The sequence below is a fragment of the Chanodichthys erythropterus genome, chromosome 6 (assembly GCF_024489055.1).
Source record: "Chanodichthys erythropterus isolate Z2021 chromosome 6, ASM2448905v1, whole genome shotgun sequence".
NCBI classification, from domain to species: Eukaryota; Metazoa; Chordata; class Actinopteri; order Cypriniformes; family Xenocyprididae; genus Chanodichthys; species Chanodichthys erythropterus.
In genome coordinates this window covers 27,341,408-27,359,953 of record NC_090226.1, presented here as the reverse complement: position 1 = coordinate 27,359,953, position 18,546 = coordinate 27,341,408, and the positions used below count along the sequence as shown (strand labels likewise).

The window sequence follows — 18,546 nt, the reverse complement described above, 5'->3', positions numbered from 1 at the left end:
TTGCTATAATACTAATTTATTACTATAAATGACATTAAAAGTGGAAAAAGTTGGTCAAAATTATACATTTACACAAACAGACACCACTTTTATTTTTTGCTCAAATGTCACAGAATCGAATGAACATAATAACGAGATATCATAGACAGGGGAGGGAAGGATACATCTATGCTGCCTTCAAAAATTGATCAGATGAAGGTATCTCAGTAGACAGGATGTGACACAATCATTGGATTTGGACATTCCGTGTTACCTTTTTACTTCCACACTTACATTTTTCAGCTTTCAGATGCAGCCAAAGACAAGAAAAAGACACAATAAGTAGAGAGCAGCCAGAACACAATCCTTAAAGAATCCCAGGATTTTCAAAGAATTGCATTCTTTTATTTATTAAGAATGCTACATTGTTAGACTAACCTCAGAGCTTTTGAAAATTATGTCATAATTTTAAATTTAAAAAAATAATAGTGAAGATAACCAGTCTTAATGATTTGGAATGACATAAGGATCAGTAAATGGGTGAACTAATGCCTTATGTGAACTAATAACAAAATGTGTTATTACAATAGTTTTAAGATTTTAGAATGTGAAATGACACCTAATTATTATTAGATAATTGTTTTATGTGTGTTGATTTATATTTAAATTAATATTTAATGATGATATGTTCAAGTTCAAATGAGATGTACAAGTTTGATCTTGTTATTTGTTTAACAGGTCATGCTCTCCTAACAGGTTGTGATGACACTGTCTGTGATCACGCTGACCTGTCTCACACCTTTGTCCCCTAGTTCTGTTTACTCAAACTATTTCTACAACATAAACCAGTGTTTCATTCTTATAGACTAGCATTTACAGAATAATTTCCCATTACGTAATATTTTACATTATATTCTGTTATATTTAACAATATACTTAACATACATATATGCATACTGCCAATGTAATGAACAATTTCTACTTTTTATGTTGTAAAATATAAATCTTTAGTGACCAAGCATAAGATGTAACATATACATTCCATTCATATTTACATTTTTAGCAAAAAGAGAAGAAACAGGAGAAATGGCCCACTTTATATTAAGTGGCCTTAACTACTATGTACTTACATTTAAATTAATCATTTGATACAATGCACTTATTGTGTACATACATATTTTTACATTGTATTTATGTTTTAAAAACACCTGCATGTAATTACATCTGCAATTAATTTATGTAATTACATTCATAATTACACTGTTGACCCATCCCTTACACCTTACCCCTACTCTTAAACCTACCCATACCACCAAAGCTTTCCCTAACCTCAGTAGTGTTTTGCAATTTAATATGAACCCAATAAGTACATTGTACTTATTTTTTGATGTAAGTACATAGTAGTTAAGGCCACTTAATATAAAGTAGGACCAAAATGTGGTGCCACAGGGTCACTTTACCTCACTAACTGCATCAGATAAGGGAGTAGGAGGGAAAGACATATCTCTGTTATAAAAGATGATGTCAAAGTGACTGATACCACCTCTGGACTTAATCATGTGGTGGTTGTATCTCTGTCTCCTGGTTCCCCTGGCTGGTGAGTACATAATAATAATAATAATAATAACAAACAGAAAAGAGTTAAGCCAAATTCAACTGCATGCAGAGTGTGGTCATGATATTTCCAGGTTATTATTTAGAAATAAGTTCCCATAAATGTTGTACTTTAATGCTTAAAAAGGAGAATAGTAATGTTTTTCTTTCCCCTCCATTAGCCAGCGAGACTGTCAATTATGGTATGTAAACCTGTAGAGATTGCCTCCTTATTTTAAGATTTACTACAATATTATTTTTATTATTGTATGTGATGTATATGTCAATAAAATCAATTTTTAAAACAAGTTAATTAGGATTCAGAGACATATCAGATAATACTGGTTCATTATTTGTTGATGGCCAACATTTTAGAGCCTTTCCTGAACTCTAAAAAAACATACGAGTATAAATATGAGGGACTGGTACGAGTGGGACGGGAACTGCCAGACCTGGTTGAGTCAGCGCTGAAGCTGAGGTGCACTTTTAAAATCATCGGTGAATCGCCACAAACCTTTGTCCTTCAGGTACTAACACTAATATTTATATTTTCAATCTGTTCTGAACTAAGAAACATGATATATTCTTGACTCAGCAGATATTAAGAATAATTACATAATGTCTAATCATGCAATAAAATGTGCTTTTCATTTGAAGATCTCAAATGTAGACTTTGAAGACTTTAATGGCATACCTGGGAAAAGTGTCTTTAGCCCTTCCCAAAAGCTCACTAAACGTCTGTCTGCCGAGTTCAGCCAGCCAATCGTTTTTGAATTCTCCAAAGGACAAATTACTGACATTCGGACAGCACCTGGGGTCTCAAACTCAGTTGTAAATATTGTGAGAGGGATCCTTGGATTTCTACAAGTCACAGTCAAAACCACACAAAGTTTTTATGAACTGGTGGAGGTACAGTATGAAATCTATATGTTATTGGAACGAAACAGTCATTAATGAGAGAATGATTCTATGGGGAATACATATAACATGAAAATATGATTCTTGTATGTCTTTAGTTGGGAATTCATGGTGTATGTCAGAGCAGTTATACTGTTGAAGAAGACTCCAATGCCAAAGAGTTGATAGTGACCCAAATGGTTGATATCACCAACTGTCAACAGCCAGCTGCTTTGTACAGCGGTATGGCTCTCGCCCCTGAAGACAAACTTAGCAAACAGGTGTGTGTTAAATTTCATTACAGTTCTTTACAATCGCTAAAAATGCACTAAATCTACCAAAACACTTCATTCATGTTTCAAATCAACTAATTTTCACCCAGCAAACACACTTTGTCAGTCATAAAACACAGAGCTAAAAATGCTAACATCAGTTTTCTCTTTTCAGCTTTTTCTTTTCTTAACAAAACAAGAATAACACTCTCTATTGTTAATAATTCACTGCAGTTTGTTACATGAGCCATGTTTACATAACAGTACAAAATTATTCTGAAGTTTTCCCCTTTGAATGGATAAATGGATGAAAGACTAATGTTTCTGTTTGTGTAGGTGCTAAGTTTCTATGGAATCCCAAGTCTGTCAAAATTAAAAATAAATAAATACTTAAATAAATATACAAAGAAATGTTTAAAAACAAAAAGCATAAATAAATAAATATATAAATAAATATACATAGGAAAGCAAAAAAATATATATTTATATAATTATTTCCTTATTTATGTATATATTTATTTTTTCTTTTATTTATTTATTTATTTCCATATTTGTTAATTTCCACATTTATTCATTTCTACATTTCTTTATTTTTACATTTATGTATTTTTACATTTCTTTGTCCATATAATGAGGAGGGTGCCTGAAATGCAAGAAGTGTAGCCTACTGACGTTGATACTGGGATGAATGATTTGAATGGGTAGTATGGATCACGGGTTAAGTAATATCACCCTAACTGTACTGTGTGACATGGATAGACTATTCTTTATTCCGGACATGCCCGTAGAACATCGTCTGGTCTGTATTTGTAAAATATCCTGTGCTGGCAAACATAAACAGCAACATCTTCAACAGATCTGATAACAGGGACTCTGAGATGGAAGTGCTTGTTATTTCCCATTATTAATCATTTGAATGAACGGGCATGCATTTGATTGAGATTCGGACACTGGTCAGGACACGGAAAGAAGTTAGGGTGAGTTAGGGTGATATTACTTAACCCGTGATATAAGATTTTGGCCAGACTACCCATCAAAATCATTCATCCCATTATTAACGTCAGCAGGGCACACCACAAGGTGTCACTGTGTCCTCAACGCTTTGCTCTCACCTACTCTGAGCTCGATTGCTATGTCTGAGGCAAACCACGCCCTCCTCATTACCCTACAGACAAAGAAATGTAAAAACACATAAATGTAAAACTAAAGGAAATGTAGAAATTAATAAATGTGGAAATGAACAAATATGGAAATAAACAAATAAATAAAAATAAAAATGAATAAATGTATAAATAAATAATAGAAAAAATAAATAAATGTGGAAAAAATAAATATATACATAATTAATGTATATGTAAATATGTAAATATGTACATAATTATATATATATAAATATTTTTTTTTTTTTTTTTTTTGCTTTTCTATATATATTTATTCATATATATATATATATATATATATATATATATATATATATATATATATATATATATATATATTTATTTATTTATTTATTTATTGTTGCTTTTTACATTTCTTTGTATATTTATGTATTTATTTATGTATTTATTTTTAATTTTATCAGACTTTGGATTCCATAAGTTTCATCTAATTGCTTTTATAGTATTTGATTTTTTTAGATTCAGAATAAATTTCATTACAGTATTACTGTAGAAATGTAACATATTTTTGTCGTATTCAGTTTTGTATTATGTTGTTGTTTTGAACTTAATTTTAACAGTTTTTAAAACAGTATGTAAGCATGTGCAAATTGGTTTTGCCATTTGTTGTGTCGAAGTGAGAAAAGAATTAATGTAATTTGAAAATGTAGTCATTGAATGCATTTTGTGCCGAAGCAATGATAAATGATCCAGAGTTTAGCCCACATAGATTTCTGTTGTGCTCACTGTGACCCAAGTATTGAGAAATGGGTCCTAGCGATTGTAAATAACTGTAAATTTCAGTTGAAAATGAAAAGTCTGAAGTTCAACCTTGAACTGATCTGAATGCTATGCTATATGAACTTACAGAGGGGTGAGAATGTTGTTTCCACAGTGAAACACACCTACACAGTGAAGTCCACGGTAGATGGCGGTCTGATCACTAAAGCATTTGCTCAGGAGCGCCAATATTTCTCTCCGTTCAATGTAAAGGGAGGAAACTCTCGAATGTTGGCATTGTAAGTGCTTTAAATAGTCATCAGCTAAAAAATGGTTGCAAGACTGCTGATTGGGCATGACATTGTTGTGTTCCCTTTGGCAGACGAGACATTGAGCTTCTCAAAGTTTCAGACACAGCGGACAAAATAGTGACCGGACAGGTGCAAAGTAGAGGCAACCTAATGTACAAGACAGAGAAGGACCTCAAACCAATTCCTGTTGTGATGATCAACCTGAACAATCCAGCACCAAAGGCAAACCTACAAGATCATACACCTATAAATATTCAAACATGTACAGACGTGTACATTAACTCATGAATGTTTTGTTATTATTATTATTATTATTATCCTGTACTCCACAGATTTTAGATTTAATTAAGCGCTTGGCTCAGGCTAACATATATCACGTGGACAGCGCAAGCAGCACAGATATTCTGGATCTAATTCAGTTGCTACGTGTGGAAACACTTGAAAATCTAGAGCAGTTATGGAAGCAGGTCTCAGGAAATGATGAGCACAGGTATTTTCTCTAATGTAAGTAAATACTATACAATCTTCTCCCACTGACTCTTCTTTTTTGGTCTTCAGGAGGTGGTTCCTGGACTTGGTTGTGGAGGCAACAGATGAGAGGATCCTCAAATTCCTTGAGACCAGATTCAAAGTAGGAGACATAACAGCGAATGAGGCAGGACAGGCACTTGTAGTGGCATTTAACCACTTGTCTGCTGAGCCTGTGTCAGTGGCATTAGCTCAGGTGAGTCAGTGACCTAGTAAAAAATATTTTACAATTATTAATGGCTGCCTTCTGATCCTCTGTTCTGCTTTCCAGGAGTTCCTGACAATTCCTTTCAGTAAATCCCAACCTCTCCTGTGGAACACCGTAGTTTTGGCATATGGATCTCTTCTTTACAGATACTGTGTGTATACTGATCCCTGCCCTGTTACTGTGGTGCAGGTATTTGCGGTCTCCCACTTCTGTGTTTCGAATGATTTATACAAATACAATATTTTATAATCTGCTAGTTTTGTTGAATTGTTTCTCTGTTATTTACCTTACCCTGTCTTCTGTAAATAATGTTGTCCAGCCATTACTGGATATGGCTGCAAGTAGCCTAAGTAAAAACTCTGAAGAGGACATGGTCCTTACACTAAAGGCCTTGGGAAATGCAGCTCATCCCTCCAGCATCAAGACTCTCCTAAAGTTCCTTCCAGGCTACTCAGGTGGAGCTGAAAAACTTCCAACCAGAGTACAGGGTGCTGCAGTCCAGGCATTCAGACTGCTTGCAGGCAGGGACCCCCATAGTGTAAGTACTCAAGTCAAGTCAACTACATATCGATATTGTTTATACAAGGGATTGTTTCAAAACAGCTTTACAGTGATAAACAGGAAAATATTGATTAAATGATGCAAACAAGTTCAATTCTACGTAAAGCTGCTTTAAAAAGAAAATAGTGTCATTGTTCAGCTGAGGTCAGTTCTGTGTTGATATGCTACAAAAACATTCTAGGGCATCAAGGGTTCCTAAAAGCAGAGTGGCTTCCATAATTCTTAAATGTAACTTTTTTTAGAGTTAACCATCTGAAGAAATTGAACAATTGGGGTAGAAGTGTTGGGTAAGAGAGGTGACTAAGAACCCAGTAGTGACTCTGGTTGAACTCCAAAGATCAATGTGTAGAGATGGAAACTTGTAGAAAGACATTATGGTTGTTGAGACAGAAGTGTGCATGGAATTGGTTAAAAAAAGGACTCTCAGACTGTGAGAAACAACTTTCTCTGGTCTAATGAATCTCAGTTCCAAGCATCATGTATAGAGGAAACCAAGCACCTCTCATTAGCTGTGCAATACCATCCATGGTGGGAGCGTCATGCTGTGGGTGTGTTTCTCAGCAGGAGGGACTGTGCACTGGTGAAGCCAAAAGAAAAGCTAAATGCAGTCAAATACAGAAATGAGATATTCATGATTCTCTTCACCTTCACTAAAGCCCCATAATCAGCTAACGAAAAGTAGCTCCAAAGCATGATGCTACTACCACTATGCTGTGTTGTTTTTGTGCCAAACACACCTTTTTAAATTTTGGCAATAAAATACTTAGTCTCATCCGACCATAACACATTTTTCCACATGGTTTTGGGAGACTGGATATTTGTTTTTGCAAAGTTTAGCTGGGGTTGGATGTTTGTTTTTGTTGTTGTTGTTGTTATTTTAGTCAGAAAAGGCTTGCATCTTGACACCCTGCCCCATAGCCCAGACTGATGGAGAATACAGGAAACAGTTGTCACATGTAGGGAGCAAACTAATACTTGCCCGAAAGAGCTGATACTCTTTTAATGTTACTGTAAGCCTTTTGCCAGCTTCCCTTACCAGTTTCTGTTTGACTTCTCGTCAATTTTGGAGGGATGCCCTGTTCTTGAAATAATGTCACTGCTGTGCCATACATTTTCCACTTGTTAATGACTGTCATCACTGTGTTCCGTGGCATAGGCCTATCTAATGCCTTGGAATTTGTTTCGTAGCCTTCATTTGAGCGATTCCTTTGTAATGAGATCCTGTTGATGCTTTGTAAGCCTTTTTGTGGCTCTTGTAGGAGCATGCAACAAAGAAGATGTCAAAAAAACCCTACAAGAGATTTAAGCTGAGATTTATTTGAAGTTAATCAGAGTCACTTCAGGTTAAAACAGGTGTGTACTATTTCACAAGAGCTTGATGATTAGTTAATTCTGTACAAAGCCACATACCCTGTTACAAATTGGTGTGCACTAGGGGTTGCACATGCTCTGCCATGATGCTTTAAGCTTGATGTTGACTATGATCATGACCTATAGAGAGTGCAACAGGATAAAAAATCTTTGAATCTCACATTTAGCCTACGCTCTGGATCCAACAGTTAATGACAAGTAAATGCATACTCCGCGAGCGCTCCACAAGATATGTTTGATTATACAATCTGGATACTCAATATTGATCATGTGAATGTACATCGTTCTTATTGTAGACGTTAGTTAATTGCTGTTTTAAACAAACGCACTTCACATACACACAGACAGTATGGCGCACATCATATACAGATCGCGCACACAGAGACACATTCATTAGCACAAAAATATATTGTCAACAGCACTGTTCACTCTAAAAAATGCTGGGTTAAAAACAACCCAAGCTGGGTAAAATATGGACAAACCCAGCAGGTTGGGTTAAAAGGCACCTATTATGAACCTATTATTTCACATGATGTATAGGGTGGTCTGGGGTGCGATTCAAGTGAACTCTGGTACGGTTCGCTTCTGATATGAATGCTAACGTACCAAATTGCGGAAGTGAACCGCTATTAACGCCGTATTATTTGATGATAATGTGTGTTTGTGTGTGTGTGTTTCACTCAATTTCCCGACGAGCGTAACTGACATGATGCAACAGAGAGCTGTAGCGTAGCTTTTCTCATTTCTGCTCGCCTTCAACATTCTACATTCGCGGCAAATAGACGCAAGAGCCGTTATGAACAAAACCAACGGTTCAAAAACAAAAATATAAAAGTGAGGAGAGCAACGTTATGCTTTTTGCCGCCTTCTCCTGCACCATCGTTACTAAGCAACGTAGTAAACAGCTGCTGGTTTGATGACGCAAACGAACCGCGGGTCGGACCCAAATAATATAATGTGTCCAGTGGGGGCAGGGTGGAGGGGGGAGCAACCGAACTCGGGTTCGGTCCAGGCAGTCGAACCAAGTGTGAAAGCACCCTAAGTCTCTGGTCTGGTCAAGTTTCAGCTTAAAATACCCCCCCCCACCCCACCCCAAAAAAAATGCCAGAAAGTGGCATATGACTGTGCAAGCTATGAGGGTGCTGATGGACTCAATCTGCTCAATCTATGTTTTGATCATCGTTCTGAATTCAATCATTTTTAATGAAACTTACCCCCATTCAAGTTTTGATAAAAAAAAAAAATAAATAATGAAAAAAATAATAATAATTAAATACGCTAGAATAAAATGGCTCTGGCTGGCAATTAAAAAATAAAATGCTGGTGAGGAAAGAGTTAAGAAGATCTACTTGAATGGCAGAAAATATCCACATCCAGGAGTGCAAAGCTTGACATATCATACCCAAAAAGACTTGAGTTTATAATCACTACCAATGGTGCTTCTGCAAAGTACTGAGTTAATGGTGTGAATATGTCAAGTAATTGTGATTTTTTTTTTTTTTTTTTTTTAGGGCTTTTGTTTGTTTGTTTGTTTAATAGATTGCAATATTTTCACAGATCCATTTTATCCTCATGGGGTATTGAGTGTACATTGAGGTGAAAAAAATAGAACAACATAAAAATGTGAAAACTCAAAAGGTCTGAATATTTTTTGAATGCATTGTAAAGCTACTTCTTTTTTTTTTTATGTGTACACTAGTGTATGCATACAGTCAAATGCGTAGCTTTTCAAAGTATAGTTCATTTGATAGCATGCACGAATGCAGAGAGTCCACATATGCACTCTAGAAAGTTTCATCTTTGTCCAGTGTCTGCACTACAGTATTTTTATCCAGGAGTTATGACCAAGTACAACAATCAGGCAGTGATCATACTATTCTGGTGATGAAATTTGGTCATGTGTACTGTATACGAACCCTCACATAAAAATCGAAGTATACTTTGTGCTTAAGTATATATTGTTCTATGTTCTATGAAGAGTGCTCATGATGGGCACAAGTGGTATAATGGCAATATCTGAACATGCCTTTGCAAACTTGGATGTTTTTGTTTGTTTGTTTTTGTTTTTACATCTAATAAATTTTTTTTACTTACTGTAATCAAGAACACTGTTACTACTAAACAAGAGCATTTCTTGTCAAAGACCAATCCAAGACACATTTCTGACCACAGTAACTTGTTGATATGATAAAATTACCCTCCACTGTGAAAACATTTCCACTTTTAGTAGAGAGTGTTAATTTCCCACATTTGTTAGATTTGACAGAAATTTTGTTCCAGGACCAAGAAAAATTATTGATCCAGGAGCTCATGCTACTTGAAAAAATCATGAGCACAAAGGTCTCTACTAGCAAGGACCACTTTCAGCAGATGCAGACCAACTCTCTATCTCTTGTATGTTTGCAGGTACAGGATATTGTCTTGAACCTCTTTGTACAGAAGAATCTTCCTGCTGAAATCCGCATGCTGGCCTGCATGGTGCTTCTAGAGACCAAGCCATCCATAGCTCTGATCTCAGTAATAACTGAGGTCCTCTTAGAGGAGATTGACCTCCAGGTTGCCAGCTTCTCCTACTCTCTGCTCAAAGGCATTGCCAAGTCCCGCACCCCTGATAATCAACATCTGTAAGCATGCAAAAATGAGTATTGTGTTTTTCTCATCTCCTTTTTAGAGCATCTGAAATGTCCTCATTCCTCTTTACTTCTTGTAAAAAGATCAACTGCCTGTAATATTGCCATGAAGATCCTTACCCGCAAACTTGGCCATCTGAGTTATCGCTACAGCAAGAGCATGCATTTTGACTGGTTCCATGGTGGGTTTGACTCTCTTCAATTGTTAGCTTTGTAGTACAGTGTTTTAATGCTGCTGGGGATGGTCTGATGCAGTTTCTTGTCTCCTCAGATGACTTTTTATTTGGGACATCCACTGATGTTTATATTCTGCAAAATGAAAGTCTCATACCCTCAAAACTTATGATAAAGGGAAAAATTCATTTCATTGGCAGAATATTACAATGTCTAGAGGTAATCAAATCAAAGCTATGATATTCAAAGTAATTTTATGTATACCATGATTTTATATGTTATATTTAATATGTTTCCAGCTTGGTGTCCACGCAGATGGAATAAAAGAGCTGTTTGCAGGAAAAATCCCTCAACTCAAGAAAGATTTAGGAGTCACAGATTTTGCCACTATATTGAAAATTGTGAGCATCGTCAGTCTCAGGATTTATGAAATGTACAACTTATGTCAGTCATTAAGTTAATGGATATTCTCTGATCTTTTAAAGCTTTCAGACTGGCAGAATCTACCAAAAGACAAACCTCTACTGACAGCATATATACGCTTGTTTGGACAGGAAGCCTTTTTAATGGATGTAAGCGGAGATTTCATTCAGAGTATCACAAAGGTATTACACCATCTGCCTTTTTTAGCAGGATATAGAGACTTGTTTGTCTTGTTGATTCTTTATTTGTGTAGATTTAGAAACATAAAGCATTTTTTTTTACTCCTCAGTCACTTAGTCCTTCTGCAGGGAAGGAGAGTAAAGTTTGGGAAAAGATTCAAGATGTTCAAAAAGGGATTTCCTGGCACTGGACCAAGCCGCATCTTGTGTATGAAGCTCGATTCATACAGCCAACTTGTCTGGGTCTCCCAGTTGAAATCAGCAAATATTATTCCATAGTAAATGCTGTTACTATGAAAGGTGATACCTTTTCCCCTTCCATTTATTGTCAGTTTCTCATTAGACGTCTGTGAATACTGGAAAAGATGGGGATAACAATAAAATTATAATATATTCTATGTCTACAGCTAAAGCTGAAATTAATCCTCCTCCCAAGGAACATCTGGATGAACTGCTAAGATCAGACATTTCCCTGCAAACAGATGGCTTTGCTGGGTAATGATAAAATGTTTTCAGCTACGATTCTTTAAAGGTGCACTTAGTAGTTTTTGGATTATGGTAGGCAGGCTGAAATGACAGTCATCTTGAACTTGGACACTGACACCCAGTGGTGAGGATGTAGCAACATCAATTAATAGCACACGCGTTCAGTTCTCAAAGGGTTTGGATGGCCTCATGGCTCCTATTGTAGCTCCGCATATTATGAGCATGTGGAGTTTATGACGGGCTACCACCAGATTAGGGCTAGACTGGTTGGGTTCAAAACAGGAAATCATTAGTGTTGTTCAGATAAGTAATTCCTGTCAGGTCAGCTCTGGTGCCATAGTTAGCCCATATAGTTCCCTCTAGTTTGAGTTATGAAAAGGTGGAGGGTCTGTGCAAGCAGGGATGCCTCAGTTTGAAAAGAATTTAGCTAGTTATCTCTTTCTGGGGTCATCCTCTTTGTTGAAGGCTCCTGTTTTGCCCTCCAAGCCTTGCCAGACAACAATGAGGCTGGAAGCCGACCTTCTTAGGCATCTTGGCTCAATTTGTCAGGCATCAATGAGTCTGATAAGATTGTCCCCCTTGATGCCTCAGTTTCGCCCCCTGCACTTTTTGGCACTGTTGTTGAGATAGTTGTGGAGAAGTTTGGGGATGCTCCTCATGGATATCTGTTGGGTTGAGCTTGACACTCAAGGCCTTTCCTCTCCAGTCTTTATTAGGTCTTGAGATGGATTAGGTGTGTTGATGCGGTATGGCCCATTCTCCCACCCTTGCCCTCTCCATTTTATTGTAAAGAGAGAGAGAGAGAGAGAAAGAGAGAAAGATTTAGGCAGGGCTGTGCTCTTTGATGGATATCCAGTGAGTAGAGCTAAGAGGTGAATAGACGTTGTCACCTGTCACCCTCCTCCTATTCTAAGGAATAGGGGTTAAGCTAGAGCTTATCCTCCCTTCCTAAAAGGGTAGAGCAATATATTACATTAAAAAAAGGAGGTGTTGCCCATCCTATTTTTATTCTCTAGGAGTTGAAATATGATTGTTTTCCCTAGTGGCCCAATTTCTTCCCATTCTACTTGGTGAAGGCTGATCCCTCCCCTGGTTGAGCTTGACAGATGGAATCACCCTCTTCAGTTTAAAAACTGGGTGTTGAAGTAGGGTGGAGTTCCCGGGTGGTCCAGTTTCTTATCTCACCTTCCCCATCCTTTTTGGCGGGGTATTTATGCAAGGCAATGTGCCAGCTTAGTTGCTGATGCATAAGGCTGCTTCAGGTCGGGGCCTGTTGAGCCCTTCAATGCCTAGGACCAACAGAGTTGTACTTAGTGTCTTAGCACACTGGCAGGCATTGGTCAGAATGGCATGGTGGGTATTAACGTACCCATAGCATCAGCAACTGAGTTACATATATAACCCCGGTCCCCTGAAAAAGGAATGAACACTGTGTTGTGTCACCATGCTTCAGGTATGACTCAGACACTGGGTTCCATGAGGACGTGTTCCCATAGCATCAGCCACTAACACAGCTTCTCATTCCCTTCTCAGGGAACCAGGGTTACATACCCTGGTTACGTACCCAGGGTTACGTAACCCTAAGACATATGTAACCATTTACCCATGCCATTGTAGAATTTTGTAATTTGCCGTCAGCCATGAATTTATTCCACTGTTACTAAAATAAAGTGAATATTATTCAGAGATCATGTGATCAACTCAATGTAAAATAAAATGGTATTCAATCTCAGTGAGTTCTTTGTGTAAAATGTTTTTAATGATGGAAAAGTTACTGACTGCACCTTTATGTCTATGCTCATCTGGATCACAAAGCATGTTAAAGAAACAGTTTATCCAAAAATTAAAATTTGTATTATTTGTATGACTTTTACTTTTGTAAAAGAACATCTTAGCCATTTTGTGAATAATATCCTAGCCCCTCTTTTCTGTATAATGAAAGTGAATCAGAACAGGGATTGTTATCTTCAAAATGACAAAAAAGCACCATAAGTCCACCATAAAAATAGTTGTTAAATTCACATGAGGGTGATTAGACAATGACACAATTTTCATTATTTGATGTAACTATTTCTTTATTATTTATGGTTTATTTGCTGAAATTTGACTTTCCTCCTGCCTACAGAGTGACAAAGGATCATTTTGTCTTCCATGGAATCAACATAGATCTTTTCCAGTGTGGTGTTGAGCTGAAGAGTAAAATAGTAACTAGCCTGCCATGGGCATTTGGCTTGAAAATAAACATAAAAGAGCAAAAATATGAAATGAACTTGACTCCGAGCAAAACAGACACTGAGTTATTTTCAGTCAAGTACGTTTTCCAAGATTTCAGCTGCACAATTGTGATACACAATAAAGTGCCACCAAATATCCTGATGATTTCTTATTCTTCATCAAACAGTTCTAATGTGTTCACTGTTTTGAGAAACATTGAGGATCCATCCTTATCCAAAATAACTCCCATGATGCCTGAGACAGAGAATTCCCAGCAGGGTTTGCCATTGGCCAGAAGAATTTTACCCACTTCAAGGGATGAACAGGTACAGTACAATAGCCCTTACAACTCTAGAACAAAATGGAGATGTTTGTCAAATCCTGCTGTCTAAACAGTCTTTCTGTGGCAGACTGAGGACAATGAGGTGAAATTCAGGCAATGTGCTGAGGCCAAGATTTATGGAACTGCAATCTGCATTGAGGCAGAAGCAAAACGATCACACTACCTACATGAATATCCTCTGTATTATTTCCTTGGAAATACCCGCTTTTCATATCAACTAGAACCAGGTACCAGAAGCTTGAATTAATTATTGCTATAATCCAAAGGATTATAAGAATATTTTAAAGAAAGAATATTTAAGGATTCCTATCAATAACTTGTTGCTTTTTCTGAAGCAAAGAGTGCAAAACCCATTGAAAAGATTCAGATTCAGGTCACTGCGGGCATGAAACACCCTCCAGGAGTCAGTGAAATGATGGATCTCAGTCGCAGAGTCTTCAAGGTACAATGACTCAGCCATAACTTTTCATCATTCCCATTAGTGAACTCAGAATAAATTTTGTTTTTCATGCTCCTTCTATGTAGGACACAAGAGATGAGATCACCTCCTGTGGGGAACACAGTCTATCCAGTTCATACCCTGCAAATCAGGTGCAATACAAACATCTAAAATCATTGATTCAAATGAAGATATTTAAAAAGGACTTAATCCTTCAAATGTTCAATTACATATTGTGTTGTGTATTGGACAGACAGATGAAGACTAGCTTGATTACAACTGTGCATACTGTAAATGTACTGCATGATATACAGTGTGTGAGAAACTTTTCATTCAGTACACCCAGAGATTTATGTAACTGCTGGTAAATGCATTTAATTGCATTTGAGTGATTCCAATGAATCCAGATTTACTCCTTAATTGTATTAGAAAGTGCAGTTATAGCAGTATTAGAGCAGTGATATTGCTGTGCAAAAGTAATATAAAATGACTATGAGAACAGGATTAATGTTAGCACTTCAATATTCTGAACATATCTAGAGAGTAACTATCTAGGAATTACTTAGTCAACTTATTTAAGCTCTGCTGTTCTCTTCATGCTGTAGGACCTTGATTCTACTCCAGACCCTGTAGTCACAGTAAAAGCACTTGGTCTAAGTCCACCAGCAAAACCACTGGGCTATGAAGGTGTAGCCTTTTATCTGCCAACAGCCCAAAGAGACGACATTGAAATGATAGTCTCCGAAGTTGGTGAAGAAGCAAACTGGAAAATGTGTGCCAATGCAAATGTAGATAAGAGTTATTCATCAGCAAAGGTAAAGTTCTTTTAAGCTTTCTGGTGCACCTTATTCTTGTTGGTTTCCATATTTCCTCACTGATTTTCGTCCTTTGTTTTTAGGCCCATCTCAGATGGGGTGCAGAGTGTCAGACATATGATGTATCTATGAGGGTGTCCTCAGCATGCCAGCCAGAGTCAAAAACTTCCATATACACCAAGATTAATTGGGGAGCTCTGCCCTCAATGTTCACAACAATTGGTCAAAGGTAAATTTCTTGAAATACCAATGCACAGCTTGAGATTACTGTTTATTATACTATTTCAAATCTCAGGCCTTATGTTATCTTTCTATTCTCACATGAATTTCCCTCAGAATTCAAGAGTATGTTCCTGGCATGTCTTATTTTATGGGTTTCTACCAGAAATATGAGAAAAATCCAGAACGCCAGGCAGCTGTCACTGTTGTAGCATCCTCACCAGAGACCTTTGACATGAAAGTGAAAATTCCAGAGGTTGTTGTCATATAAACACATTTCATATGTTGTCATATGTCTTTTTAATTTAAAATGGCTTATTGCCTTCCTGCTTCTGTGGGCTGAAAACAATATTATTACTTTGTCCTCTCTAGCGAACTATCTACAAAAAGGCAATTCCCTCACCAATCGAACTTGTAGGGTTTGAAGCTGTGAACCTCACCATGTCAGCCTAACAGGTTAATTTATAAACTACAGATCATAAAACTGTACTGTATTTGTGTATTTGTGTAAATCCAGTATCTTCCTCTTTTTCACTTAACAGGCTGATGTCAAAGAGCACCTCTGGAAGACCAAAACAACAACATGGAAAAAATGGACATTTGATTACTGACTGATTTGGATATTCAAATATATGTGCTAAAATCAACACTTTCAAATTATGCACTAATGAATACAGCATCCATCAAGAGTTCATCTGTGACATTAATTTATTATCTTCTGATTGGTCATTATATTCCAGCCTAAAGTGTGTTATATTTACCTGTAGAGCTTCAGCTGCATCTTCTTTATGTGGGGAATGTCAAAGGATTGGCAACTGGCAATATCTGCAGAATTAATTATACCATAAAAGATAGTATAGCTGGGGATTTGTGGATTGCTTCTAGGGACATCTTGGCTGAGTACAGCTTGTAATTTGGTCAACGATGGGATTCAAAACCTATAAGACTTTATGTGCTGTATGTTGCAACTGTGTACGTGCAAATGTATAATGCCAGTGTCTTTGCTTGTTACATTAATACATGCAAGTGTGCTGTTGCTGTTTAGCAGGCAACTGCTGATATTGTTGATTGATGATGTTAACGCTAACAAATTGTTGCTTAGACAATATTACAATTAAAGTGCAATTAACATGTTTGTGTAGTGCAAAATCTAAAAGTTTTAAGTTTTACCAATTTAATCTTTTGTTAAGTTTTAAGTTTGTGTCAGCTGAAGTTCTACCAAACTCTTCTCTGAAATGTACCAATTAGCCACAACATGAAAACCATTGACAGGTGAAGTGAATAACATTGATATTGGTACAATGGTACCTGTCAAGGGGTGGGATATATTAAGTCAGTGGTTCTCAACTCCAGTCCTGGGGATCAAGGTTCTCCACATGTTTGTCTCCATTAGGGTTCATTCAAGACTACCTGAATTGCTGTGGTGCTCACACCACACAACAAGGTTTCTTGCCATCTATCATTGTCTTGTCATAGCATACAACACAACACAACGCTGACGAGGTGCACAAACTACAAGACATTTGGTCAAAAGTCCCAAACAACAATGGGAAAAAAAAAAAAAAAAAAAACATTTTCTCACATAAATTCACATAAGTGATTACAAGATTTTTTTCCATTTATACCATCTGCATTGTGATTGGCTGGATTAGTTCCACCTTGACATTGCACTGCACACACTTTTCCTGCTTTCCATTCGGAATGGATCATCCCTATGCCCTAATCCCTTCAAATAGTTTACCTTTGAAGAGCTTTGAAGGGATGAAAGATATAGGCGTAAAAAAAAATGCACTTCTGCGTCATTTTAACGAAACAATCAAGGAGGCACCTTTGTCGCACATTTTGTACGCTGGCTGACCACCAAAAAAAACACTCTGAACAATGAGTAGACTGGGAAAGATGTGGCTTTTGTTCAACATTAGTTTACTTGTTTATTTTTGGTTTGTCGCACCATATTGTATATTGTGTCTATGTATTTTAAACATTTGGATGGACTGATAAAGGGAGCTGTAAAGACTTTTTGTTGAAGTACAATGTCATTTTGACCATAATAATGTACCAAATCTAACTTGTATAAATATTACAGTAGTATAGAAAAATACTATACATACATTTATAGGTAAAATCGAACTTCGAGCCTCCTGTACCCATTCTGTGACGCCAAACACCTTCCTTGTGCAAAGGATCATGGGGGCCCGAAGTGTCCATCAGTTGTACCCTTTGAAATCCTTCATTCCGAAGGGCCCTTTGAAGTGGCCAGTTTTGAGCACTTCGGTTTGGAACATCTCTTCAATATGGTGGCCATGATTGTTTTCACTCCGAAGCGCCCTTCGGAGGGCGATATATCCCGTTTGGAATGAACCATGTAAGATCATGTGGCAGTAATATCAAACAAGTTTGAAAATAGGCATGAGAGCGAATCAAAAGCATAAGGAGTCAAATGCTGTCCAGACGCTCTCACGGTACTTTGATGCCATCGGTCTGTACAGTGCACATGCATCTTGAACAAGTCTTTTATCACAGCATTTGAGAATGTTCGAGACAGGCTCAGACCACAATGCTGACCTGCTCATATACTTAACAAGCATCGGCAACTGCAGTGAGCACGATCTAGGGGTTTTGTCGCAGACCTTGGAAATCTGTCTGCAACAGCAAAATCTACCCTAAACTTATGTAGTATAAGCTTTATTTTCTTCTTTCTTTCTTTCTTTCTTTCTTTCTTTCTTTCTTTCTTTCTTTCTTTCTTTCTTTCTTTCTTTCTTTCTTTCTTTCTTTCTTTCTTTCTTTTTTAAACGGCGGGTTGCATACTATGTAGTAAATTACCCCGACCTACTGGGATCTGAATCAAGCCCTGCGTCCCAATGTTCATACTATCCATCCTAAATAATATGTAAGATAAGGGTGCATCTCAATCAGCTCCCTAGTTCAGTAGTCAGGACACTGATCAGGGAGTCGGCCATTTTAAGGGCTGTCTCAATCGCAGAATCCTTTCAGGGCACTGAAACGTTCGCTTCCTAAAAAGTT

General features: G+C 37.1%; 1 protein-coding gene across 1 annotated transcript; it reads left to right on the top strand.

The window, feature by feature from the left end:
• The first annotated feature begins 1,536 nt into the window (after window positions 1-1,536).
• Window positions 1,537-15,793, top strand: vtg3 (vitellogenin 3, phosvitinless). Its single transcript, XM_067388529.1, has 26 exons — window positions 1,537-1,576; window positions 1,755-1,775; window positions 1,948-2,099; window positions 2,230-2,481; window positions 2,589-2,750; window positions 4,772-4,920; window positions 5,004-5,154; window positions 5,265-5,422; window positions 5,491-5,656; window positions 5,732-5,857; window positions 5,988-6,206; window positions 10,007-10,224; window positions 10,315-10,412; window positions 10,502-10,623; window positions 10,704-10,805; window positions 10,890-11,009; window positions 11,117-11,306; window positions 11,414-11,501; window positions 13,618-13,803; window positions 13,894-14,032; window positions 14,117-14,276; window positions 14,385-14,491; window positions 14,575-14,640; window positions 15,094-15,303; window positions 15,387-15,532; window positions 15,640-15,793. Exons 1-26 carry the CDS (start codon window positions 1,537-1,539, stop codon window positions 15,791-15,793), a joined length of 3,702 nt encoding a protein of 1,233 aa, XP_067244630.1.
• Window positions 15,794-18,546: the final 2,753 nt, after the last annotated feature.